The sequence below is a fragment of the Fusarium redolens genome, assembly GCF_020744475.1.
Source record: "Fusarium redolens strain MPI-CAGE-AT-0023 chromosome Unknown BKA55scaffold_1, whole genome shotgun sequence".
NCBI lineage: Eukaryota > Fungi > Ascomycota > Sordariomycetes > Hypocreales > Nectriaceae > Fusarium > Fusarium redolens.
Genome location: NW_025763664.1, coordinates 5,692,794 through 5,717,579, shown reverse-complemented (window position 1 = coordinate 5,717,579; position 24,786 = coordinate 5,692,794). Strand labels below are relative to the sequence as shown.

General features: G+C 48.9%; 7 protein-coding genes across 7 annotated transcripts; 4 read left to right on the top strand and 3 right to left on the bottom strand.

The window, feature by feature from the left end:
* Positions 1–326: 326 nt before the first annotated feature.
* On the bottom strand, positions 327–3,878 carry BKA55DRAFT_701283 (fungal-specific transcription factor domain-containing protein; the record flags this gene model as incomplete). Its single annotated transcript, XM_046200593.1, has 2 exons — positions 3,336–3,878; positions 327–3,273 (listed from the first exon to the last, which is right to left on the bottom strand). The coding sequence occupies exons 1-2, from the start codon at positions 3,443–3,445 to the stop codon at positions 327–329; spliced, it is 3,057 nt and encodes a 1,018-aa protein (XP_046057546.1). The 5' UTR covers positions 3,446–3,878.
* A 1,339-nt stretch (positions 3,879–5,217) lies between these two features.
* BKA55DRAFT_552690 (fungal-specific transcription factor domain-containing protein) lies at positions 5,218–8,291 on the bottom strand. The gene is made up of 6 exons (XM_046191456.1): positions 7,743–8,291; positions 7,632–7,644; positions 7,565–7,574; positions 6,578–7,510; positions 6,415–6,525; positions 5,218–6,361 (listed from the first exon to the last, which is right to left on the bottom strand). Exons 1-6 carry the CDS (start codon positions 7,798–7,800, stop codon positions 5,528–5,530), a joined length of 1,959 nt encoding a protein of 652 aa, XP_046057545.1. The 5' UTR covers positions 7,801–8,291; the 3' UTR covers positions 5,218–5,527.
* Positions 8,292–12,900: 4,609 nt separating this feature from the next.
* BKA55DRAFT_59706 (uncharacterized protein) lies at positions 12,901–15,303 on the top strand. The gene is made up of 2 exons (XM_046196028.1): positions 12,901–13,627; positions 13,680–15,303. The coding sequence occupies exons 1-2, from the start codon at positions 13,306–13,308 to the stop codon at positions 15,023–15,025; spliced, it is 1,668 nt and encodes a 555-aa protein (XP_046057544.1). The 5' UTR covers positions 12,901–13,305; the 3' UTR covers positions 15,026–15,303.
* Positions 15,304–15,902: 599 nt separating this feature from the next.
* On the top strand, positions 15,903–16,980 carry BKA55DRAFT_589143 (Alpha/Beta hydrolase protein; the record flags this gene model as incomplete). Its single annotated transcript, XM_046194893.1, has 3 exons — positions 15,903–15,948; positions 16,006–16,827; positions 16,874–16,980. 3 exons carry the CDS (start codon positions 15,903–15,905, stop codon positions 16,978–16,980), a joined length of 975 nt encoding a protein of 324 aa, XP_046057543.1.
* Positions 16,981–17,306: 326 nt separating this feature from the next.
* Positions 17,307–18,407, top strand: BKA55DRAFT_498857 (uncharacterized protein; the record flags this gene model as incomplete). The annotated part of the gene is made up of 2 exons (XM_046186589.1): positions 17,307–18,077; positions 18,108–18,407. The coding sequence occupies 2 exons, from the start codon at positions 17,307–17,309 to the stop codon at positions 18,405–18,407; spliced, it is 1,071 nt and encodes a 356-aa protein (XP_046057542.1).
* A 785-nt stretch (positions 18,408–19,192) lies between these two features.
* BKA55DRAFT_552682 (uncharacterized protein) lies at positions 19,193–23,583 on the top strand. The gene has a single exon (XM_046191455.1). The coding sequence runs from the start codon at positions 19,401–19,403 to the stop codon at positions 23,373–23,375; it is 3,975 nt and encodes a 1,324-aa protein (XP_046057541.1). The 5' UTR covers positions 19,193–19,400; the 3' UTR covers positions 23,376–23,583.
* A 179-nt stretch (positions 23,584–23,762) lies between these two features.
* On the bottom strand, positions 23,763–24,231 carry BKA55DRAFT_589141 (bladder cancer-related protein BC10-domain-containing protein; the record flags this gene model as incomplete). The annotated part of the gene is made up of 2 exons (XM_046194892.1): positions 23,763–24,159; positions 24,215–24,231. The coding sequence occupies 2 exons, from the start codon at positions 24,229–24,231 to the stop codon at positions 23,763–23,765; spliced, it is 414 nt and encodes a 137-aa protein (XP_046057540.1).
* Between the last annotated feature and the right edge of the window lie 555 nt (positions 24,232–24,786).

Here is a 24,786-nt window from a genome sequence, read left to right as displayed (position 1 = left end):
CCTGACTCCGTCTTTCTTTACAAGTCACGTCTGGCCAACGTCAAGAATAGTCCACTACCGCATTGCCCAAATGTTTACGGGTGAACGCTATCAAATATATAGGTACAACAAACAGCATATCATCAAAAGCCCAAGCCCATCCATACACCTCCTGCGCCAAGCTCGAACTCAGGAAACTTGGTATATAATATTAGCCCTATTTTATTGCTCCCATCACAAACGCCGAATCTGCGTATCCAAGACGCCTCGTAAATGTGGTAAGCCATCCCTCATGGCCATATATGAGTCGACATGCTCAGATCTATTATATAAACCAAGCCGAATAATCAATGACCGCCCTGACCCATGTGCGGATGCTGGTGCTCAAAAAGACTCAACACATCTGAAGGCATATAGTCTAACCAAGGCCCCATCATGTCTGATTGCTGCAACCCCAAAGCAGCAATGTCAATATCCTGGCTGTCGAAGGTGATTCCATCCATGCTCCCCATATTTCCCCAGGGGATTGCATATGGGAAACTCGTCTGGCCAAAATACATGGCGTTTGCCTCTGAGAGAGTCGTGGCTGGGTTCACACCATTTTCAGCCATCGCTGTCGGTGGCGAGACACTGTATGTGTCGAAGGCAGTAGAAGGTGGATTCGTCGGGGTAAACCTCGACCCAGTGGTGTACATGTCATTAGCCTCACAGTCCTCAGGCAACCCATCAAACTGAACAGTAGGACGAGTTTGCGTACTCGTCGCTGAAAGGGTGGAAGTTCGACGGGGCACAACTGGGCGGGACGATTGCCGCACAGCTGAAACGTTAGGCTGGGGATAAGCTGGCGCAAGCATGCCCGTTGAGTCTGGTAAACTCTGTCGAATAGGATCAAATATCATATTGCCAGGTGGCGTACTGGGAGCTTGTGTAGGCTGTGAGGTTTGAGCTCCAGTTCCTGGTGTTGCATCCCGGTTCTGGTACATGAGTGTCAAGCTCGAGTTTGGTGAGTTGGCAGTTCCTGCCAGAGTCCATGCTATAGGCGGACCTGACATCCTTGGTGATGCCTTATTCTCAAACTTGGGGAACGGATTGTTCAATGCACCACTGCTACTCTTGCGTCCAGCTTTCGTGCTTTCATACTCTTCTGCTGTATATGTTTCGCAGTCCCATATTCCCTTAGCCCTTTGGTCCAATGCAGTGATGATGTAGGTAGCTCCACCCCAGTACATTTGCACTTGTTGCAGAGAATTAAAGCACTTTTGGTAGTTCTGGTTTGCTGCCGAAGCCAACAAGGAGTGTCTTGACGATTTGGTCTCTCGAGGTTTATTACCTCCTGAAATGTCTGGATGCTGCGCGCCTGGGGGCGAGTTGGCTCGTGATGGCGAACTCGATGCGTTGGCGCTTGACTCCATCACGAAGGCGCAAGCTGCAATGTAGATTGGCTGACTAACAAAAGGGTTTCCAATGAAGCTCTTGGAGTCTATCAAGTCTGCAAAAGACAAGATGTCGCAAATTGTTTTGGCGCTGCTCATACTGAGCTCGCGACTGTCTGGTAAGAGTTGCAACTCACTGCGGAGTTCAGCAAAGGGTGTAAGGAGAGTCGGCTGGTGAAGGATGATGAAGAGAGCATGGAACCAGAAATGCAGCAGGATAAATGTCGTGCCCTGGCCTGCTCCCAAATACGCTTTGAAGTTGTTCACATTGAACTGCAGACGCCAATCCCAGCTCTTGTAGAGCCTCGTCAGCTCATGCTCCATCTCACCAAGCTTGTCCCATGTATCCTTGGTGAGATCTTGCGCATTGCGAATCTTATTGAGGACGTCGCAGACACGCCCATAGAGATGAATGATTTGGAGGAAGATCGGATAGGGCGCTGGCCAACCAGTTGCTGGGTCGATGAAAGGCTCTGGGAATGAGAGCTCCAAGTCATCATCTCGAAATGTGACAGGGCGTCCCGTCCCTGACGAGATGACACGGTCAAGAATAAAGACTGCCCAAAACGTATCCATCCTTTCTTGCACAAGCTCCTTTTGCTCTTGAGCGCTCAACTGACTCGATTCGCCTACCTTTGCATCGGAATTTCCTTCGTCAACCGGATGGCGGCCCCAGTTCTGAGAATACAAAGCGTCCTTCTCGCCGTGATACTGGACTCCCACCTCTTTTTGCAAGCCCAGGTCGACAGCCATACGAATAGCAAGCCCAAGATACATCCATAAAGCGCTGTCCTGGCTTGCTCCAAAGCCCTCATAAGCCATGAGAAGACAGGCTTGTACAGCACCAACGGTCGGACATGGGAATGTATCGACAGTGGCTTGCCTCGCTCTCTGCGCAAACACTGCACCCCTTTCCATCCTTGGCATTTTGTCGTTCCCATTTGTAAGGATTGGTGAGTCGGAGAACCTGGCGGCCAAAGCACATATTGAGTCAACCAGAATAGGTTCAACTCTCTTTTCTTTCACCATCCGTAAGAACTTTGACTGTCGAAGAAATGGGTAACTAGAGCCCATTTGCACGAAGAAGGTGTTGATGAGACTGATTATTAGTGGGTGAACCGGAGCTGGATCGTTGGGGTCATAGGTAGGTAGTTCCTCGCTGACCACATCGCTCTCGACAGCTGAACTGCTTCCTTGTGGTCCGCTATGTGTTGATATCGGTGATGTCCCGGCCATTGAACCAGCAGTTGAGCGCCGGCGGTCGCGCACAGAAACAACCATCTGTTTAAAACCAGGTACGATAGCAGTTGGGCCAAAATATCTGAAATAGGGGACGCGGTGGCTTTCGGAGCGTCGCACAGCAGTAGGAGAAGTTGGTAGAGCGGAAGGGTGGTGGCCATTTTGCGCAGTCGCATTCGGAGTTTCGCGGTCTTCAACCTTTGGATCGATCATGTTCGCGAGCGACATTGTCACCCCTGAAGCTGCATGTGAATTTGGAGTGTCAGGCGCGTGCTGTGCTGGCACAGACGCCGTCTCGATCTTGATATTCTCATCAAGGTAGTGGCGGGGTTCGTGCTCGTCTCGTTCGTGGGCCTGCTTATCCAACGGTGATGGCTTTTCGCAATCCTCTCTCTTAATTTCTTCAGGATATCCCAGACATTGGTGACCGTTCTTGGTACAGGTAGAGCAAACAGGTCGTTCGCCAGCGCATCTCGTCTTTCGTTTTCGACAGGTCAAACACCTGAGCCGCAAAGGGGTTAGCACCTGGCAATTGGCTCGAGGAAGATTCGGGTATTGGACAACAGGAAGGAGAGACTGGAAGACGATAGACTGTGAAAAGCAGAGAGTCATGCGACTAGTTCTGTGTCACGATGTATTCGGTGGTACGACTAGAGAACCCGTAGTAAACCGGAGTATACTTACGCAGCATTGATTCTGCGCCGCTTAGAAGGCGGTTGTCCTTGATTATGTACAAAACGAATCGGACGCGGTGGCGGCGGAACCAAATCCGATGTATTTGTCTGGGTGCTCATGACTAGAACATGGTGATGCTTCTCCTGGTGGTTGTGCAGTTGGGCGCAGAAGCGGACGTTCGTTGGGAGTTGAAGCCCGGCGCAATATGGAGCCAGGCGAGTTTAAGCGATCCGAGTATGATGACGAGTGACAAGCTGACCGGCGGGGTTCGACGTCTTTCCGGGCGTGTCGCAGAAACTGTGGCTGTTGATGTTGGGCAAATATGCAACAGGTGGCGAGGCAATGCAACCTCGGGGAAGGAGGACGCAAGGGATGCGAATGCGACAGGAGATGTTGCGATGGTTCGTAAGTTCTAGTAGTAGGAGTTAAAATGGTGGTATTCCCATATATGTGACAAAAGCCTGAAAGCTAGACAAGGGCACATCAATGGCTAAGTAGCATGTTCTGGATTGGCTTTGGGTAAACAATCAGGAACATGAAACTAATAAGCGACGGCACAGAATGAAGCTCGAGAGGTAGGCCAGGGGTTTGAGATTAGGCGATGAGGGAGGAGTTGATGAATGCTTTAGTGTTGTGTCGTGACGTAAGAGAATACGGGTATAATTGAGTAATAATTAAGTTGGATTTATTAAGAAAATATGAAGGGAAAAGGGATAAAAGGGAAAAGATGTAATGACAAAACGATACGATTGCGAAAGTGGACGACAGGGAATTGAGGTCGGGTCTGGGGACGGGGATGGTGTTTAGGCAGGTGGGGTAATTGCTCATGTGGAGAGAAAGAACTGCAAAGCTCAAGCCTCAAGTGATCAGAGACGTACGCAATACTAAAGGTTGACTTACAAGCTAATATCCTCCTGTTTCGTTGACAACAGGTGTAAGTTGTAGAAGACAAAAGAGAGATATCTTTGAAGAAAATGTAAGGAACTAATGCAACACAATACAACACAACAAAACTGGGCATCAAAAGCCAACATCGTCACATCAGTGGCAATAAATATCATTAGCCTTGATCCCTCTCTCACCTCACTCTCCTCTTTTCCCTCAATCCCACTCCCATTCATTCTCAGCCCTTCCCATGGACTCATCTCATCCAATCCTCCTCCTCCAACTCCTCTTTCTTCTGTCCCTTTTTCCCCTTTCCTAGCCGTCGCCCCCAACCTTATTAGTTAGAACCAACGTAACGGCCCGCTTGCCGCCTTGTTCAGCCCCCTCCAAGGATCAACTGCAAAGCCCACGATGATGCTCTTCTGCTTTGCATATTGTGTCTCGCCTGTTCTCATACTTGCAGGCGGGGTTCTGTCTTTTTATCTACCTTAGTTATATGCATTGTATAATTGGATTCCTCTTATATAGACCATTCTTCTCTTGGGTCGCTTGTTCTCTTAGCGAGTTTACTGCAGGTTGGTGATGGACGATCTGATTGTTTCATCATTCAAGATGATAGTTCACCCCACGCCGCTAGACAGTTGTCAATCCCATGATCCGACAGTCATCCCGAATAAGCCGTCGCATGGATAAAAGCCAAGAAACCGTAGTGATTAATTAACTTTGGTTCCAGAATGCGGGGAAGCCATTTATAATCATGGTTTGCCAGACTGCGCTGTACTCATACCCTAGAGGCTTAGACAATTGCTTCTCAGTCTCTTGAAACCTCTTGATGAATCGTCATGGCCCTTCAAGGTCAACATGCCAAGCTCATGCAGATCATTATGCACTGCCCGCAGCATAATCGCCCGATGAAACAGAGCTCCCAAATCCGTTGAATAAGTGGCGAATGAAATCGAGGTCCACTAAACAGGCATATCATCCATGGTGCTCTCAGATGTCGGGTGGGTAAGTGAGTGACTCTGTCAATATCCACATGTTCTGTTCAAGTTTCATTATAGAATACAACTCATCGCGTTCATATATACCATACATAATACAGTCGACTGCCGTTCAGATAACTGTCCCTGAAATCATCGTATAGTGCCGCCTCAACAAATCCAAGTGCTCCCAGCCGTCCCAAATATGTATATATCACTACGCTTTCCATTCCTTTTCAACTCCAATAATATCCAGCTGTGAATGATTGCTGAACGGGTATCGCCAGTTCGCTGTCGTCGCTATCATATGACTCGTCCGTATTTTCCTTTCCTTTCCTATCCAAAAACGATGGTTACGCCCATATCTGCACTCACTCTTCTCCAGAGATCACCACCACTCCTGACACCCATCATCATCGCCTCTTCTTGCTGCTGCAGCATATCGGCCTTGTCAGCACGTCGCCAGACTTCTTGTGCAATAGTCCATGCACGGTCAATATTTGTCATGCCTTGCCGACGGTTGATAGCAATGAATGCCTGGCGGGCAAGTTCGCGATCAGCTAGTGTAATGGCTTCGCAAGCAGCAACAAACAGTGGCCAGAGAAGAGCACTCATGGGACCAGTATTACTGACTGTTCCGACACAGTGGGTCAGACTGATATGGGCATGGCGCTGTACGAGTGGGTGTCTCCTTGGGTAGCTGTAAATGGTCCGGTAAAGGTAGACGAAGGCAGAGTGACGATAAGACAAAGCGTTGCTGAGAATACTTTGGAGTCGACTTCTTTCTGCGGTTTGCTCAGGACTCAGTTCCTCGGGATTTTGGTTCAGGACAGAGTTTTCGGGGACGGCAGGATGCCAGTCTTCCAATGCCGCCTCGATAGCCGTTGCTGAGGTCTCGAATTCTGTTCTGAGAACAGCAACCTTGGAAACCTCTTCGTTTGCAACAGCAACATCAAGCTGATCCTTGAGTGCTAAGAGATTAGAGAGTCGATGGATGATTGGCCACAAGGAAGTGGCCATGCCGAGCAAAGTGTCGACGCTGCCTAGAGGAGATGTGGCGCCGCAAGAATCAAGAGGAGGGAAGGGTGTAAGATAATTGGTGCCTGGAGCACTCGAGAGAGGAGCAGTACCAAATGAAAGTGCTGCAATCACATCGTAGAAACGGAATGCCTGAAAATCGTCGTCAGCAAGTTGCTCGTTGACCCCCCCGAACAATAACTTACCCGCTCTAAGAAAACGCCTGTGGGATCAGTGGCAGTTCCATTATTGCTCATGATAGTCATGGCGCCTTTGAGATGGCCGTCCACGATATTGGATCGACCCTTTTGTACCAGCTACGAAGCGTCAGTGATAGGCCAGGGTTTCATCGTTGTCAATCCAACTTACCACTTCATAATACACCAAAAGCATGATAGCAGCCAGCAACTCGTTTCGGTTTGCGCCTGATCCCTTCTGAATCAACCGCGCCAAACCCTGAATAGCTCTGTTGTGGAAGTAGACACTCTTCTCATCGTTTTCAACCCCACGGTATTCAAGATGAGCGCTCGCCAAAGCATAAACCGCATTGGTGACAGCAGGACTCTCGTGGCACAAGGGAAGAACGAGCTGCTGGAAAGGATTGCCACTCTCTTCACGGAAGACGATGAGATGCGACAAAACATTGCAGAAATGGTCGACAAGTGCACGTCGGTTAGTACGTTCGGAGAACTCTGTGAATACAGGAGCGCAGAACTCAAGTCGAGGAGATTGTGTAGGAATAGGCGCAATCATAGCCAGTGAAGGGCTAGGGGTGGCGTATGCGGCTGCGTAGGTGCTGGCATACGTTGTTGTCGGAATATTGATGGTAATGGACTCCCGGCGAACTATCTCTTCGATGTCCTCTTCTCCATTCTCGATATGTTGAACGACATACTTGGAATCATCGAACGGGGGCAATTGAAAATCGACCGAGTCGAGAGGTGAAATTATTGGAAGGTCCGTGGCCGCCCAGTCAGTAGGGTCATTTGTGGATATGCTGGCAGTACGGTTCACGAGAGAAGTGTTGAGTATTGGTGCCTGGGTCGTAACAGGAGTGTCGTCGAGTGAGTCTTCGTCGGCTGATCTATCATGCGCATCGTCGTTCCATTCGGAGGTGGCATGTATATCCAAAACATGAGTTGCCCTGTCCGAGCTCGAGGAAGAATTTGTGTCAAATGGCGAGCAGGGAACAGTCGATTCACGCTTGCGCCTCTGACGAGGTCGGACAGGTTCGTACGTGCACTCCTGGCCACGTTCTTGGCATCGGGCGCATGCAGGCCGAATCTCGTCACATTTCTTCTTCTGTAGTAGCTAGTCAGTATGATATCAACTGCACATGTAGAGTGAGCTGTGTACCTTTTCTTTACTATAGGGATTGTTAGTCAATTGCTAATACAGATAGAAGAGAATAACAAGGACTTACCAATAACTGCATCCTGTGCGACGACAAAAACGTTCGAATTAGCAACTGCGTTGAGCTAGAATGGGGAGCATTGCTTTGTGGAACAGAATGCTTCCAGAATAATCCACATACCTGCGCGCGAGCGCTTCTTAGGAACCTTGGGTGGTGCAAGTCTGGTGTACAGCAACATCGTGGCTGTTATGTGGTGGCGAATATAGATGATCGAAGGATCACAAAGTCAATCATGCGGTTTCCATCCAGGAATTGGGATGGTGGCGCATGGGCTTTGAGCGTATTAGTGAGAGACGTTTCGAGCTTTGCAGTCTCAGCACAAATCAGTTGCTGAATGCTATATTGAAGCAAAAGTAGTGGTCGACTGAATATTTTGAATTGAATAACTGATCTGCGTGTGGGGAGGTAAGAGGGGAAATAAAGTCCACAAGAAGCCGAGGATCTGGGGAGAAATTGGAGCGGAGGCGGGAGATCGGTAGTGATATTTAATAAGTAATCTAAGGAGTTGGTCACGAACGTTGGTTAGGGCGAAATATGACGATATAATCAAACAAGAGACAGTGGTCAAAGTTTAAAAGTCAAGATTGAGCCCAGGAGCGGGATTATGAGCAGGAGGGGGGAGAAGAAGGGGAAAAAGAAGAAATGGAAGGGATCAAAATTGATGCCTCGTGCGTCTCTGGGGCGTCATGGTTCGGTCTACCGTCTAAAAGAAGGTCCCTCCTTTCCAGTCTTGTCACTCACTACACACCATCGTGATCTTTCAGCATCCACGACAATCATGGATCCCTGGCCCTGGCTACTACACTTTCCCAAGTCTGGGCAAAACTACCTTTTGTTAGCTTGCGGGGTTACGGGCGCTGGTCTGCAAGTGCACTGAGAGCATCAGAACTATGCCCTGGAGAATTTTGTACCGTTGCTCCTTGCTCTGCGGAGAGCTGGAGATTTGGGGGATGAAAATGGGACCATGGGATGAATTTACAGGGGGTAACTGTGAGCTTTGCGGTAGGATGGAGAATCGGGGTATGAAAACCGAGATATTCTTACTGTGTTTGTCACCTCTATCATCGGGCATCACACAGTGCTCAAACAGTCTGAGTCACTTCCACGTTAGGTGCAGAACAAATGTGAAATCCACACCCCCGCTCGTCTACAGCAGGTGACTTTTCTTCACATGAAAAGCGACCCTCATCCAACGCCACCCAAATACAACTCGCGCAGAGTTCTAGAATTGACAGGAGGAACTGGACGTTATCAATGCAACCCTCTCTAGCTCCCCAAGACTCAATCAAGTATTCGGAGTCAAGCACCGACCTCGTGTCCCTGCAGCTTCCATCAAATAGCATCCTCAAAAGCGGCAAACAAGCACCCAAAACCACATGGCCCTGGCATTCTTTTCCCCGGTGGGCTGGAAAATCCGGGGTAATGAGACTGCCAATTCAGCACCATCCGGCTGCCATTCGGCCGCTTTTGGTCCAGATGGTGATGGGCAACTCGCTCTGACAGGCGCGGCAAACCAGAAACCTGGCTAATTACCAGGCCAAGCAAGCCACTGAGAGCATCCGACGCCATACCCTTCCCGCCCCCGCGTGCTTTGCCGGACGCCGCAACCCTTCCCGTTTAAATGCTGCATCGGTCTGAGATCTTCGCTCTTCAGGACAATGGGAATCCTGAGGAAGATCACAACAAGGGGTGATCACTTCCCCCCGCGCGGTCTGACGGGAGGTTCTGGGGCGATTATGACCGGTTCGCTTGCGCAGGAACAGCAAGAATCATTCGTCCGCAAAATAAAGTTCATGGACCCTTAATTCCGCCCTTTGATCGGCAATGCTCTAAATTCAGCATCAGTGGAGATGAATACAGCAACACGAGCTACGACGTTGACGATGTTGACCAACCTTGGTGTACCTGCCAATTCTAGAAGCCATCGGCGAGTTATTGCCAATGTCTGAGCGTAGGGTGCCAAGGAAATCGGAGGCTTATGGGCAAGATTTATCAACGGCAGCCACCGATCGTGAAGCTCAAGTGCATCTTGGCCACGGGGCCTTGATAGCTCTCGTCTGGTCTAGAAAGTGGCGCCTGGTGAAGCACCGGCATGCAGCTAAGGTTGCAGGACCCTTGAGAGGCCTAACGATTCTTGGCAGCGGGCAGCGGGTACTTTCTACTGCCTTGTATGGATACCCAACATGTCAAGCATCCATGCGATATTCGGGAGGTCCAACTTCATGATATGAACACCAGGCCTAGGGAGGTTTGGTTTGACTTTGACAAGCATTTCCGAAGTGGGGACGAGTCAACACTTACACAATCTGGGCTGATGATTGATAATGCTACTCTCCGAGTACCTTACTCCATCCTTCAATCTTATGATCGGAATGGGTGGTCAACTTAGGCTCTTAGCCATCTGCGGCCGCTACCACTCTGTTTAGTCTTGAAGTACGGACTACTCACCGAGAATTCACTTTGAAGGTTGATATTGTTTGCGCACTGACAGAAATGACGCTCTTTATGGTTATTAAGGTTAACGAAAATGCGGTCGATGCCGCTTCTCTGATCATTTTCACAGAGAGCCGAGGTCCGCAACATCTCGGGCATCCTGTTGATGAACATCGGCTCCAATTACGTCTCCACATACCGCCAAAGCCCAGCTTCTGCACCAGAGCCTGTTCGTGCTCACTAAAAGACTCTATTTTAGGATACAGTGGGCGTGCAAAAGTTCCGACACATTCCGGATCCACCCCAACTACCTCGATCTCATACTGCCATTTCGGATTGCAATTGCATGGGCAATAATTCTTCAATTTAGATAATATATATATCAATCTGTAGAGACTTAAAAGGAGATTCCAGAAATATAGTTTAATACTTGGTATAATAGCCATTTGCGTTGTAACAGGCGTTCAACCGGTCGGGCATCGATTTTATCACGTTTTTGACCACTTCATCTTCGACCTCCGACCAAAGCTCCTCTGCAGCTTCAATCAGCCGGGCCAAAGCTGCTGCAGACTTTGGATAAGCAGCAATTTCAGGATATCTATCGCATATCCTCTTCTTCAGGACTTTCCATAGATTTTCAATGGGGTTGAGATCAGGGCTGTATGGCGGCCAGTCAGCAAGAAAGACTCCTGTTCTTCTTGCCCAGGGCAGCAGCCAATTCTGAACTTTCCGGCATTTATATGTACGGGCGTTGTCGTGCTGAAAAGTCTCTCCTTCCTCGACCAGTCCGGGAAGATAAGACTGTAAACAGGATAGAATAATCCTTCCTGTTACGCCTCCCCTCTCAGACTCAGGATCGCCGGCAAGAGGGACGATCCTAGACGGCTTATCATAGTGAATTGCACCAAAGAACATCTGAGAATGTCTGGCAGGCCGTCTACAGGGCTGCACCTTATCTTGATGGAGTCTCTCACCCTGTGGTGTTGTCAAAAGAAGCTTCTGAAATAGAAGGGGCTAGACTTACAGCAGAGTAAAATGACCACTTGGTATAGTCACCGTCTGTACGGTCGATAGAGACCTCATCAGAAAACCACCAGCTATACCAAAAAGACTCATCTTCATGACGATATTTTTCACAGAAAGCTTTTCTCAATTGAGCACTTTCTTCGCTGAGAAACGGGCGTCGAAGTGCAAGCTTGTGTTGTATCTTCTGATTGATAAGCCAGCGACGAATTGTGCTTCTTTTGCAGTTCAAACAGGTGCAATCAATTATTTCTTGGTATGAGATAAAAGCGTTTCTTCCAATGAGTATTTTGATATGATTTTTATCTATATCTGATAGTCGTGATGGCCTTCCAGAGCGAGGTAAATCTTTTGCTGATTGTTGGTGACGGTACCGTCGAATGACTCCATAGATCGCGTGCCGACTTAGCCCCTCACTGTCTGCGATATCCTGCACGCGAACACCTGATTCGTACATCGTCACAAACCTCGTTCTTTTGCAAGGAGAATGATGTGTTTTTTGCCGTATTCGAGGCATCTTTTCCTATAGAAATAACGCGATGAAGTTGTGGTGTTGATGTTGATGTTTAATTGAAAGCGGGGTCCGGACCTCGGATGTGTCGGAACTTTTGCACGGGACTGTAAACCGCCGCTACCTCACGATGTCAACAGACATCTCAAACCAGGCATCAAATTTTAAGCAGATGCCCCTTCTGACCGCCAAGCTAATTTTGCTTGATTCAAGTCTGTTGCTCTAGTTGACGATCGTAAGGCTACTGGAGGTTGACCGCTTAGAAACGGTCATCGGTCAACCTAGCCAGCATAATGTTTTCACGACAAGGAAGATTTTAACGAGGAGAGCCGAAGTGCATCGCTTGTCGGAACTTTTCAAATGGTCCTATGATCGCCCAACTGGGTCTTTGTCTGCGCAATATTTGATCCATTGAAGAATTCCATTCCAAATCGCATTATAGTCACCTGTATTGGCAAAGAGTGCTTGTCTTCAAAGCAGCTTGCCTCATCAGCGGGCATCTCTCAACTGACCCCCACTATTCACCTTGACTATTATATGCCTCCGCCCCCGAAGTTCTCGGCCCCCAACCCCCGGTGATTTGGATGAACTTCTGTCGTTATGGACAGGGTTCCCTTCTCCAACAGACACTTGATTCGTGGCCTTGTCAACTTGTCAGACGGACAAGACCGCTGAATGGCTGCCACGGTAGCAACGCCAATGCACTTGAGCGCACCAAATGCTCCCAAACAATGCACTCTCCGTTCACAGTCGGCCACTAAGAACTTGAAAAATCCGTCACCGACCAATCGTGCGATGAGAGACACTGCATTTGTCTTGAGGGATGGTATAGAAATAGAGCATTGAGGGGGCTTCGCTGTTGAGCTACCATGGCGGTGTTCCCAGCGAATCTCCATGAGCTGCATCGCAGCCTCAGCTGCGACTCGAGCGATGGTAATTGGTGAAGATGACGAGCCACGATGTAATACCGCCCATATGGGTGCTCTCTCACAGCTCTGTCACCGATCGATCGTCTTGAAGCTCTTGGCCTATGGTGTTCTGTTGGGTTTCAGGTCAGGTTGTCCCCGCGAGAGAAAATGAGCCGCGTGTCGAGCCCATTATTGCTTATCCGTAGGATATTGCTCATCACCGTGCAACTTCTCACCGTTTTCATTTCACTTGCTTTCATAGTCTCCACGCTGGGCCCACGATTATTATTGCCTTAAGAGGAGCTATATTTCTTGCAATCTCACCAGTGCTGCGGTTTTGGGTTGACCGCCCAACCAGAACGAACCGTGCAGTCGGTTTCAGTGGGCTTTTCGCTCAGCCCTACAGATCGTCTGGCACGAGTGAAGCATTTACTGCTCACTCGTGGCGTAGCATCTTCAGACCCCGGTTATTGACAAGCCTCTAAGGCCTCCATTGCTGACATTAAGATATTCTCTATTTTGTCTGACGCATTCCTCCTTTTCTCCTTCGCATCACTGTTTTTGGTTATTTTGTTGCGAAACGGCTGAATATTCGACACCAACCTCGCGGCGATCTTGTCTCGAACCGATCTGTGACCGTTGTAAGCCCACGATTATCAATCAGATTATATCCGTTGATTTGCGACAACCACCTGAAGAAGCTGCATTTATCCGCGTTACATTTTGCTCATGATCGGCGCCCCTCACGGCTGACGAAACCACCCTCGATTCGCTGTCGCATTTCCCCTCAGTTCCATGATCGCACAAGATGAGGAACTGGGGGTGTAGCTTTTGCCTCATCTCGCTCGTTGGTGCATTCTGGGCTTTGGGTGTTGAGGCGGCCGACTACAGAAGACATGATGGCGTTCATCGTATTGAGAAGGAGGCGCAAATCACACAGGCAGCGGGCCTTGGTCGACGAGCCGAAGCACAATGTGCGACGAGTATGAAGTTATGTCCTTCGAGTCTGGATGGAGGATGTTGCCCCGAAAACTATGATTGCGCCAAAGAGAGCTGTCAAGCGACAACCAAGGGACCCTCAACGTGTGGAACAAAAATCGGCTGGCATGTTTGCGCCCCGGTCTATGGAGGTTCGTATTCTGGAAATGTAAGGTGTTGGAGAACAAGGCTTACATATAACAGGAGGCTGTTGTCCTGACGGTTACCTTTGCGAAACAGCCGACAATTGTGTACCACCTTCTGGATCAGCATATACATACGATTGTCCAGCTAGCCAGTACCTATGTCCGTCATCCCTGAGCTACGGCTGTTGTCCTAATGGCATGGCATGTGGCGTGAATCAATGTTATTCATCCGATCCTGTGACTATCACAAGTACTATGGTCATTACAACAACAATAAAGGGGGAGCGAACGACTTATAAGACGACAGCCGTGAATGTCGAAACTCCAACAGCTCCTACGGCCCTTCCGACAGTTAATGCTGGTGAGGATAACGACCAAGCAGTTCTGAAATATTTCCCTTCATCGATCCCCAAAGTTAGCCCGACAAGCTCATCTGACGATGACAACGACAGCAAGGAAGGCCTTTCAACTGGTGCATTGGCTGGTATCATTGCTGGCTCTGTGGCTTTCTTGATTATCGTATTAGTCGCGGCCTTTATCATTATTCGGCATTTAAACAAAGTTGTTGCTGCTGTCGGCACACCAAAAGCATCTGACAGATCCAACGGCTCAAATAGCCAACCTCGACAGACCCGAGAGTTCAAGACAACGGACTCCGCAATCGATGAACTAAGCATTGATCCATTGATACACCCATCAATGATACCTCCACGACCGCGAAACCCCGGCCCTGACTCTGCAGCAACTTCTCCATTCGGCCTCGCCAGCGCAGATCACAGTTCTAATGAGCCTACGCCAGGAGGTAACGGTTACCACGCAGTACCAGGAAGTGGCAACACTAGCAGACATGCTAGTTTTGACGCAATGGGAAACCGGGATGATTACTTCAGCGCTGTAGCGGCAGGCGAACAACATCGAATGAGCCATGTCTCTAGGCTTACTGGGTCAACGAGAAATCGGTCTAGTACTGATTCGCATGGGACGTATACCCATGTTCGAAACTACAGCAATGCTTCTGAAGGCTCCGATGGTTCACCTGGAGTAATGGCAGGTGCTCATCCTACGGCAGAGCTAGAAGCAACACCGTATGTACCAGAACTACCCAGCTCCCCATCATCTGTGGTGTTCCCAAGAGATGAAAGGCGAAGGTCATCAGGTAGTATTGCCAGTGTCCCGAGCCGACCTCCTGTTACTCAGCGTCAGTCGGGTGGACCACGGATACGAAGTGATTCTCTGGGTCAGAGTAATCTAAGTATTGTGAACGAAGAGATGCATGGATTCTATGGGCCAAGCGAGCACCTCGTTGGCCAAACGGACAGTCATCGACCAGGAACTCGAGGCTCGGGTAACCGGCAACCAAATGCACCTGTGGACCATCCACGGCCAGTGGCTGAGGAGCCATAATCTCAGTTAGTGTGTTGATTTCCTTTCATATATATGGACGTTCAACCTGGGTTTGGTTTGGCTAGGTGGATGGAGTTGGGATATTGGAAATTTGGCATAGCGTAGCATGGCGTTCTCTGATGAGTTCTAAACCTTTGGGCTGGGTAAGGGCGACCAAAAAGGTCTATCTAAAGAATAAACGAGCGTACGGAGTACTTAGGGCTATTTGTGTCTATGTTATTGGTGCAATCGATGGCTTTCCAGCGAACTTTGCGAAGCTTGTGAAAATGAACATTTTACTTTCCCACAACCACTTTCAATATTTCACCCTGTGATAAACCTTCGAGCTTTGCTTTTTCTTTGGAGCTTCTAAAATGCAGCTAGAGCAGTTCCTTTATGCTTAATTTATAGACCCAGAGCACCGGGTCGCTAGAGTGCAGCTACAGGGATAGGGATTTATGTCAGTAACAGCACAGCTGCTTGAGTGGCGGCTGGAATTTAAATTACATGCAGGAAATTGTACATAGATCCCTCGGTCAGTGGCTTGAGTTGAAACTGTTCTTGTTTGAGATGCAGGGATTGTTGTAAGAATTATCTGTTGGATATTGTTTGCTCAAGACACGAACAACACCTGTGAACTCGTAAGCGTATGTAGTACTTTCGATGGAGTGGACTCAATCTGTAAAATTTATCACTGAAATATGATAGATAACATTTCAATGAGACGCTATTTTGCACTTGGCTTGTGGTTGTTAATTGGCTCTTCCTCATAAGAGATCGGTGGGATGTTGGGCCGCTTACAACTTGCATTCTATGTTTCGCTACTTTTTCAGCCGCATATCCCAACTTCAACCTCTAAATTAATCGCGGCATTTGTTACCAAGGTTCAAAATCAAAGATGGTCTACAGCGTCGCCCACCATTTGTATACTTGGTTTCGGCCCAGTCTGGTGGCTATCTTTTATCGCAATATACCGTGGGCCTTGCGCTGGCGGCTCTTAGTATTTCAACCAGCTTCTCTGCTGACATACTCCATCGCTACGATACCCTGTCTTTTGTATCGATCATATACTGTTGAATATCTCCCGATTGCGCCGGATCGTCATGTCCGAGCTTTGATCTTCAAAGCGGCTGGTGTTGGGAAAGGGAGAGCTCTCAGACCACTGCATGTGAATTTCCACTCTGGTGCATTCATCGGTGGCTTGCCAGAGGGTCATGCGTATTTCGACCAACTTGTATCAGAAGAAACAGGGGCTGTTGTTCTTGATGTTGACTATCGTGTTGCGCCAGAACATGTTTTCCCAGCAGCTATCGACGACGCTGATGCTATAATCAAGTGGCTACAAGAAAACGCCGAGGAGCGTTGGGGCGCAGATCCAACTTTAATGACCACGAGTGGTTTTTCAGCAGGAGGAAACTTGGCCTTCGCGGTCACTCAGCAGGAAGCCTGTCAGGCACCATCTCCTACTGCTATCAAGGCCATCACAACTTTCTACGCTGCCATTGACTTACGTCTGAGCCCCTGGGAGAAACCTCATCCGGATAACATGCCCAAAAACGACCCTGCGAAACTCTTTTTGCCCCTTTTCGACGCATATGCAGCACCTGCGAGAGCAAAACACTTCGAAGACCCAAGGCTTAGTCCTGTGCTTTCAGAAAAGGAATCGTTGCCAGACCGAATTCTTCTTGTCGTTCCTGGTATTGATATACTCGTCGCAGAACAGACTGAGTTTGCAGAGCGAATCAATAAAGAAGATGGTGAAATAGAAACTCAAAGAGTGGAGGTTTTACATGAGGAAGATTTATTCCATGGTTACTTGGAAGGTGAGTCACCAAAGTCTCTTGCGAATTTAAATATTAAACTTTCTAGTTCCTGATATCGTGGTTAAGCGGAATGTCAAGCATCGTGCCTACGACAAAGCTATTCAAGTTCTCCGAGAGACTCATGAGAAGTATAATTGGACCTGGAACGTCTAGAATTCTTCAAATAAGCATTTCAGGAACGTGCCTGAATGATTTGACATGGTTTACTCAACTTTGGCGCCTCCTGTATGGCTGATGTATATGAAACTTCATTACACACCCAACCTTAACTCTCTCCTCGCTGAATCACAAAGCAAATCTTGCTACATACTTTCTTTTCAGTGCTATAAGCGCACAACATGTAATGAGTTCAATAAATAGGAGTTCATGGCACTGCCATTTTCTTTCCTTATTCTTCACTTCTACTTACACGTGCCCACTGAAGAACACACAAGCAAAGCTTTCGATTTCAACCTCAAGCCTTGTTCTCATTTACCAAGATGGCTCAAAATCAGAATTTGTTACACCGTTGGATATGCGGCAGTGGGTCTCAGGTCTCAAAAACAAAGAACAACTCGGATTCCTTGTTACTCAATTTACCCGTCGATATTCTGCTCATCATCAACTCATTCCTCCCAGCGAGCAGTCAGCTGTGTCTCCTAACAACCTGCCACGGGATAAAAAGATTACTAGAGCATACCACAGTCCCATTCTCTCAGCTGACACTAAAGCAAAAGCGGGCGTACAAGACTTTTGTCGTCCGACAATTTCCTAATGCCTGGCTTTCTGGTCGAAGACTGACTTTTCGAGAGTTTCAAGCGAAAGACCTCTGTCCACAACCAAAAGGTCCCCCGTATGAAAATCAACCAGGATGGGATAGAGTCACGCTGAGGTGTTTCGAGCGAGGAGCCTTATTAATAAGGCATAGGCATATTCAGATGAGCCTCAAATATGACCGCTTGGAGAAGAAGACCCGCCAGCAGAAGTCATTTCTCAAGACTCTCCTGAAGCCATATCACACTGATTTCTCAGCAGGCTTGGAAATGCACCCTTTGGACAAATTTGGAGCAGTAGGCCATTTTGAGTCTCATCCCAAACTCGTCTCTGGTCGGTATCTTCTCTTCAACCAATGGACCTACACCAACCCCTGGAAAGACGGAACGATAGTACTCAAAGAACTCGGTCGCTTTGGAGCTTGCAAACATCAGCGCATGACCGAAACAGGATGGGGAGAGTTCGTCATGCGCCAGAGATGGAGGCAGAATTTCAGGGTTTGAACTTTACGGGACACTGCAAAAGAGTGGTTTGGTATAGCTGATGGATTCAGTGAGCCGTTCTTCCTGTGCGTCGATGAGGCATTCAACAACCCTGGGTGTCAGGTAGATGGCATGTGTCCGTACTGCCTTACGGAGTTTTCGATTTGTGCAACAACGAAGATGATGCAAATGCGTGTGTGGCGGGACCTTGGGATTGAGGATGCGCGTTGGACTCCGGTTTGGCGAACACAGTTAGGGGGTATTGATCTTGACGGTCTGCCCAGGGGTGATGATTGTCTTGAGATTCGTTCTCGATATGGTGATACAGGTGTAGAGGGACATTAGTTGATGAACAAGTATTACTTATTGTTTCTGGGGGGTTATCAAGGAGAGACCTGCTGACTGGTGTTTTTCATGGACATGTACTGGTTGCTTTACATCAATGCTGTGTCGACTTGGTATCACATTCCTCGGTACAGTTTCCGAACAGCGAGTCTTTAGCGATTATTCAAATTTATACATTTAGAGGAACACAAGAACCTGCTGTGTTTATTCTGGTGATCGAGGAATGCGGCAATCTATGTAAGTGAAACACACCTAGACCCGACGGGCCGTTCCTGGGAGTGAAGGTTACCCTAAACTTGGTGTTGGAGGTGACACTTGCTTAAAAGGGCTCGGGTCACGAGAGGGAGAGAGGGGATGAGTAAAATGCAAGTTCATCACCTAGCTATGGCCTGACGTGATAAATGTTGCAGATAAATCCCAACAGCAAGGGTTTGTTCGTTGCTGGGCATCTCAGTAGTCGATCAGAATGGATACCAGTGTGGTCCAATGGAATGACATCATCTCTGTTTGCCCACTAACTAACAAGGGAGAGCTAAGAGTTATGGATTGCTCCCGCAAGGGATAAAATACCAGCAAAATGGAACTACAATTCAATTATCAAAGACAAAGGAAACTGGAGAAATTAAACACCTTCACCATTAAACCATTTCAATCATGAAAATCAGCCACTTTCCGTTTGCGAATTTGACCGTTGTCTCGACATCAAGCTCAGGGATCAGCGTCCACAGCCGCTGTCGACCCAGCAACAAATGTAAACAATGACCGGGGCCAGTCCCAACGTCCTCGACCAACCATCCGCTGCCACACAAGCCCAGCGTCTGGGGATACCTCCCAGACTAATATCTGCGCGATTCCAGGAAGACCCCTTGACCTCTCTTTTCTTCCTCTCCTCGCTTCAATATCCCCTTTTCTTTTTTACCGTGTGTGTGTCACTGCAAAATACTCGAGGCACACATACGAAAGGCACAAGCCACTGACCGCTTTCACCCTCAGATGCCCCGACATAACAGGGCTGAGGACCTCGATTTCGAGATTCACGTTGATCCATCTTGCTTGAGCGATCCTATGGACGATAACGATACAAGGGCCCCCGAGGAGCCAAAGGTGGAAGTGGAAAAAGACCACGATACAAAGAACGATTCCATTAAGGAGCTTGATAACGATATTGATACGACAAACCACACCGATTTACCAACTGAAGCAAAGGCCGAGCCTACGGTCGAAGCTAAAGAAGAACAGAAAGAAGAAGACCAATCTACTATAACGCCAGAGGAGACCAAGGAGGAGGCACAATCTGATCAAGAGGCATCCGACTCAGAGGCCGACTCAGAAGTCGAATCAGAGCCTGAAGCTGAACCAAAAGAGGAACCCAAAGCTCAAATCGACACTGAAGAAAGGCCAGAAGAGCCAATTGAGGCATCAGCAGTAGAATCAGAAGAAGTCGAAGCAGCACCAGCTACATCTGAAACTGAAGCCGACACAACAGCTACAGAGCCCTCATTAGACGATATAAAAGATAACGACGAGGAACCTACCCCTGTCGAAGACGTCACTACCACTGAGGACACGCCTGCGGATACTCCAATTGAGGACACCCCTTCCGCAGATATCCCCACAGACAACATTCCTACCGAAGACTCCACCGCTCAGGGCCCCAAAGAAGACGAACCCATAGAAGACGGCAAGCCTAAATCTGCTGAAGCTGAGGTCGAAGCCTCTACTGAGGGCAACGAAGAGAGGCACTTTTCCGAGACCGAGTCAGACCGTTCAGGCTCTCGACGTGAGTCTTCTGGTTCTTCGGGATCTGAATACTCAAGCCGTCGACACTCTGGTCGCTCCGAAGCTATCAACGGAGTTGCCCGTGACATTGCTTCACAAATCGATAACCACGAGAAGCGCGAGTCTTTGAACAGCTACTCCGGAACAGACGATACTGGTTATATCTCTCATTCTGAGTCGGTTAGTACTCGCACAGGCCCAAAAATGTCGACCGCTGGTATGAGAGGCGGTGTAGATGAGGCCGCTGAGAACAGCTCCCACCATGAGCACGAAGACGATGTTTTCAGTGACCGCAGTCCTCGCAGCTCAATGGGATCTGTTTCAGAAACTGATAACAGAAAAGCCCAGGATGCTTTGTCGCGGATGACCAGGTCGCCTCGTGTCTCAGGTGTATCTGGTATTTCCGGTTTCTCAGAGTATGACAGGGAAGAGGAAGACTTTATCCCTACTATCAGAGGCAACCCTCGTCCTGTCTTCCGATCACCTTCTTCTGTCAAGGCCATGCAGATGTCATCGCCCCCAGGTTCGACAATTGGGTCTCCTCGATCAAGCCGCAGAGCACCTCTCTCTGCATCTCGACTTGGCTCTCCTCGCTTTTCAGAGCAGTACTCTCCTAAGAAGACACCGCCTCGTTTTAAGCGATCGACACCTCCCCTTGTCCTTCTTCACGTTACATTGCTTCCGCTTCGGTGGCCATGGGGTGATGTGCTCGAGAATGCAGATGCCGATGATCTGAGCAAGGAGTGTAAGGCTATACGAGATGCTTGGCGACTATTGCAAGACCGCATGGCAGATACCACTGTCGAGCGCGGTATCCTCCTACCTCACCCCCAGAGCGACTACGAGGTTCTCGAGGAGAGGCTGCTAGAGGCTCTTGACCTTCCCATGAGGCGTCGTGCTCGTATCCTGGAGTGTGGCCATTATCTTGGCCCTTCTAACGAGATGACAATAGAGGACTCAGAGGAGGAGAGTGAGGAGGATGAATATCAACAACAAGAGGATGAGGAGCGCCGATCAAGTCGTCGCTCTCAGGCACCACCTACACACTGGTGCAAGACATGCAAGTCGGACATTAATTATGAGTCGCTCGGTCGTGCAAAGGTCTTCCGTGTCAAGGTGTATGCCAGCAACGGTCTGATCCGTGGTGGTGCCTGGGAAGCTTGTTGGAAGGAGATGGAGCGAGTTGATGTTGAGATAGAGCCTCTTGTCGACGCTGTATCGCAACATGAGCTTGTGTCTCTAGAAGCTGACCAGGAGAGGGAGTTGGCGATGAGGGAAGCTGAAGAGGAGGAAAGGTATATTAGGTTAGATGAGGAGCACCGAGAGTTTGAGGAGAGGGAGCGAGGACGTCTGTCTAGAAGACGGGGAGAGTCTCGTAACCATGTTGAGGATATGAGCCATATGAGTGAAGGAAAGTCACGTATGGAGGAGCACAATACTTCTCGTCATGATGTATCGCATCACGAGGACTCGCGTTACGACAAGTCGCTGCATGCGGAATCCGTCCGTGATAAGTCGGTATACGATGAGTCACTTCACGAACCCTCTCATTACGAACCCTCTCATCATGAAGAGTCTCATCATGATGTCTCAGAGGCTCGCGAAGCATCTGTCCACGATACTACCAAGGATCACGACCAAAGCCACATTGCGGACGATACTCAGCCTGCGGAGGAGCACTCTGCCGACGTCACCAAGGAGTCCATTAAGGAGCCCGCCGATGATGTCGAGGAGTCTTTTGTTGAGGATCATGATGCTGAAAAGAGCCGATCCTTTGAGGAGCTTGAGAAGGATATCGATGATCATCTTCAGGAAGAGCGCGAGAGGAGTCTGGCAGAGGAAGCACGAAGCGCTGACCCTGAACCTGAAGCCTCTCACCTTGAAGATACCAACCTGGAGGCTGAAGAGTCATCTATCGCTCCCGAAGGCCCCGCCGACTCGAAGGATGACGAGGCGGAGCGTCTGAGGAGAGACGAGGAGAGGCTCAGAGAGATCTATGGCGACACTCCTGCTTCCAAGGAACATCATCAAGAATCCCAACGATCCTTCCACGAGCAACAGCCACAGCACCACGATCAGCACTATGCTGAGCGCAGTCGCTCTTCTGCCGGCAGCCATGCCCCCGATTATGGACATGCCGCCCCTCGAGTACCCACCGCTGAGGAACGTCGCCAGGCAATGAAGAGCGCTACTCTACCAGAGCTACTGGCCGAGTCAGCTCGTGTAGCCATGCAAGATAAGAAGAACATCTTGATTGGCTTGCTGAGTGTTCTCATCCTTCTCTTGGCTGTCCGTGGAAACTCTGGGCCCCAACAGGATCCTAGGACTTTCCAAACTGTTGTTATGAATCCGGAAGTACCTACTGTGACAGTAACACATGCCATCAGTATACAGGCGACCGAGGCCGCTCCTCAGATTGCTGCTTCTGCGGATCCTGTCTTTGAGGAGGATCGCACTGTTGAAGCTCATTATCCTGAGGAGAGCATTGTTGTCGAGGACACTACTGCTGAGAACCATATCGTTCAAGATGAGCAGGTCATCAATAACCAGATTGCCATCGGCAACTCTTATCCTAACCCTGATGGCTCTTCGACTGGATCCGTCGACCCGTGTGCCTCTTGCTCAGCTCCTTCTCAAGGATATCACGGAGTTGAGGGGCCCCGAGAACTGGACGCTGGACCAGCCGCTGAGTCACCCGAGACCGAGAAGCAACCTACCTGCGAGGAGCGCATTGTTCGTATCGTCGAGACAGTGACTGCTGTTGAGACGGCTACAGTCAAGATTACTGAGTATGCGACCGACGTTCCATCTCAAGAGACACAGGCTGTGCAGGCTGTTGAGGAAGAGCAGGTTGAGGAGAGTGTTGCCCCTGAGGCAGAGGATACCATTGTGGCCGCGGACGCCCAAGTCGACGGCGAGGCGTCTGTGGATGATGAGACACTGCCCACAGAGGAGACCGTCCTTCCATCTGAAGAGGCCGAGTCCGTGAAGGAAGGGGAGGACCCTGCTCAGGAGACTGTGTCGCCTGATGAAGAGGCCCTTGATGAAGTTGAGCAGGAGGCTGAAGATTCGGAACCCAGTATCGAGGTCGAGGCCACTTCCGAGTCCGCCGCCCCGGAGGCTTTGGGCTCTGACGAGGAAGCCCCCGAACAGGCCGCGGAGCACTCGGAGGAGGCTGATGAGCTTTAGGGATTTGCAAGCGACGCCATGCTTTATATGCCTTGATGTAAGTTGCTACGAAGGATATACCTAGGACGCATTCGTTTTTTGATGAAAGAAAATGAGGGATACACATATGGTTTTTTGGTGCGATGATAGTTTGAATGATGCATGAAGGGTACATAATTAGGAACCTGTTATGGGGACTATCTTAGTCAATGTGATGAGAATAGACATGTTATGCTTATAAGACTCTTTGTCTGCTGTGATTTGTTTATGAAGTCATTGCGATCTAGCGCTGAATTATGTTATGCTTGCATAGGGTTTACCAAGTGCTTGAATATTTGGCATGACCCCGAATAAACATCTCATTAGGCCACGTATAATCAACTCCCCCTCCAGGTCTCGCAAGGCTATTCATAGCCTAATATAGATATCCATACAATCAATCCTCCACTCCCTCTTCCCTAGCAAATTTCTAAGCCACTCGATCCCCAGCCCCGACCACTCGGCCCTCCTGGCAGCTAGATCATCACTAGCAGATTTTATAATCGCCGCGACCGTAGTGTTTGCCATATCGAGGACAGTCGTGTTGAACGTGACATCCTCAGGCGGTGCTGTTGGACGCGGGAGGAACCAGTTACTGCCAAAATCGAAGAAACATCGGTCCGACCAGTTGCAAGAGGTCAGGAAGAGAATAAGGAGAAGGATGGAGCAGTACACGCATGGTCGATTGAGGAAGTACGTGCAGATAAAGAAGAGGAATATGAAAGCGGGCGAGGCGTTGGTTGGGATGAATAGGAGTGGAAGCCAACTGGACAGGAGTTAGTTTTTTGGTGAAAGAGTGATTGTGAAGGGTTGAGTATTACCTGCGAAGGCAAAACATGCTGGGCGATATTATGCGATGAATAGAGGTAGCATGTGGCGTAATTGCCTAGGAGACAAAATGTTTAATCGTGTTTATTGTTGCGACTGCGTGCGGGCGCATGAGTGTTGTTGAAGGCTGGACTGGACTCGGGGAGAGGATTTGGTGGCGGTTTAAAGGTGTTACGTCGTTTTGGAGGGTGATGAATGGGGGTGATGCTGTATTGGGTTTAGTGTGTGTTGAGGCTCTGGGTTAGGTATTGATATCATGGGATTGGCTAGACTAGACTCAAGACTAAGGAATTTGATGTTATATTGGTGTTTGCTCTTGTATGTTATTTTGGGATATAAAACTGTGGATGATAGAGTTGTATTTGGTAGCTTCCTTCCCCTTATTTAGATTGAGTTGTTTGTGGCTGAGCGGCTATTCACATCCCCTCCGAGGGCGTATAAGGGCATTCAATACTGAAGATAGCATTTAATACTCACTGCACTGTAGTTTTTTATTTGACATTCAAACCTCAACATAAAATAAGACGTAGAAAACGTATCATATTGGTGATATTTGCGCATGTTG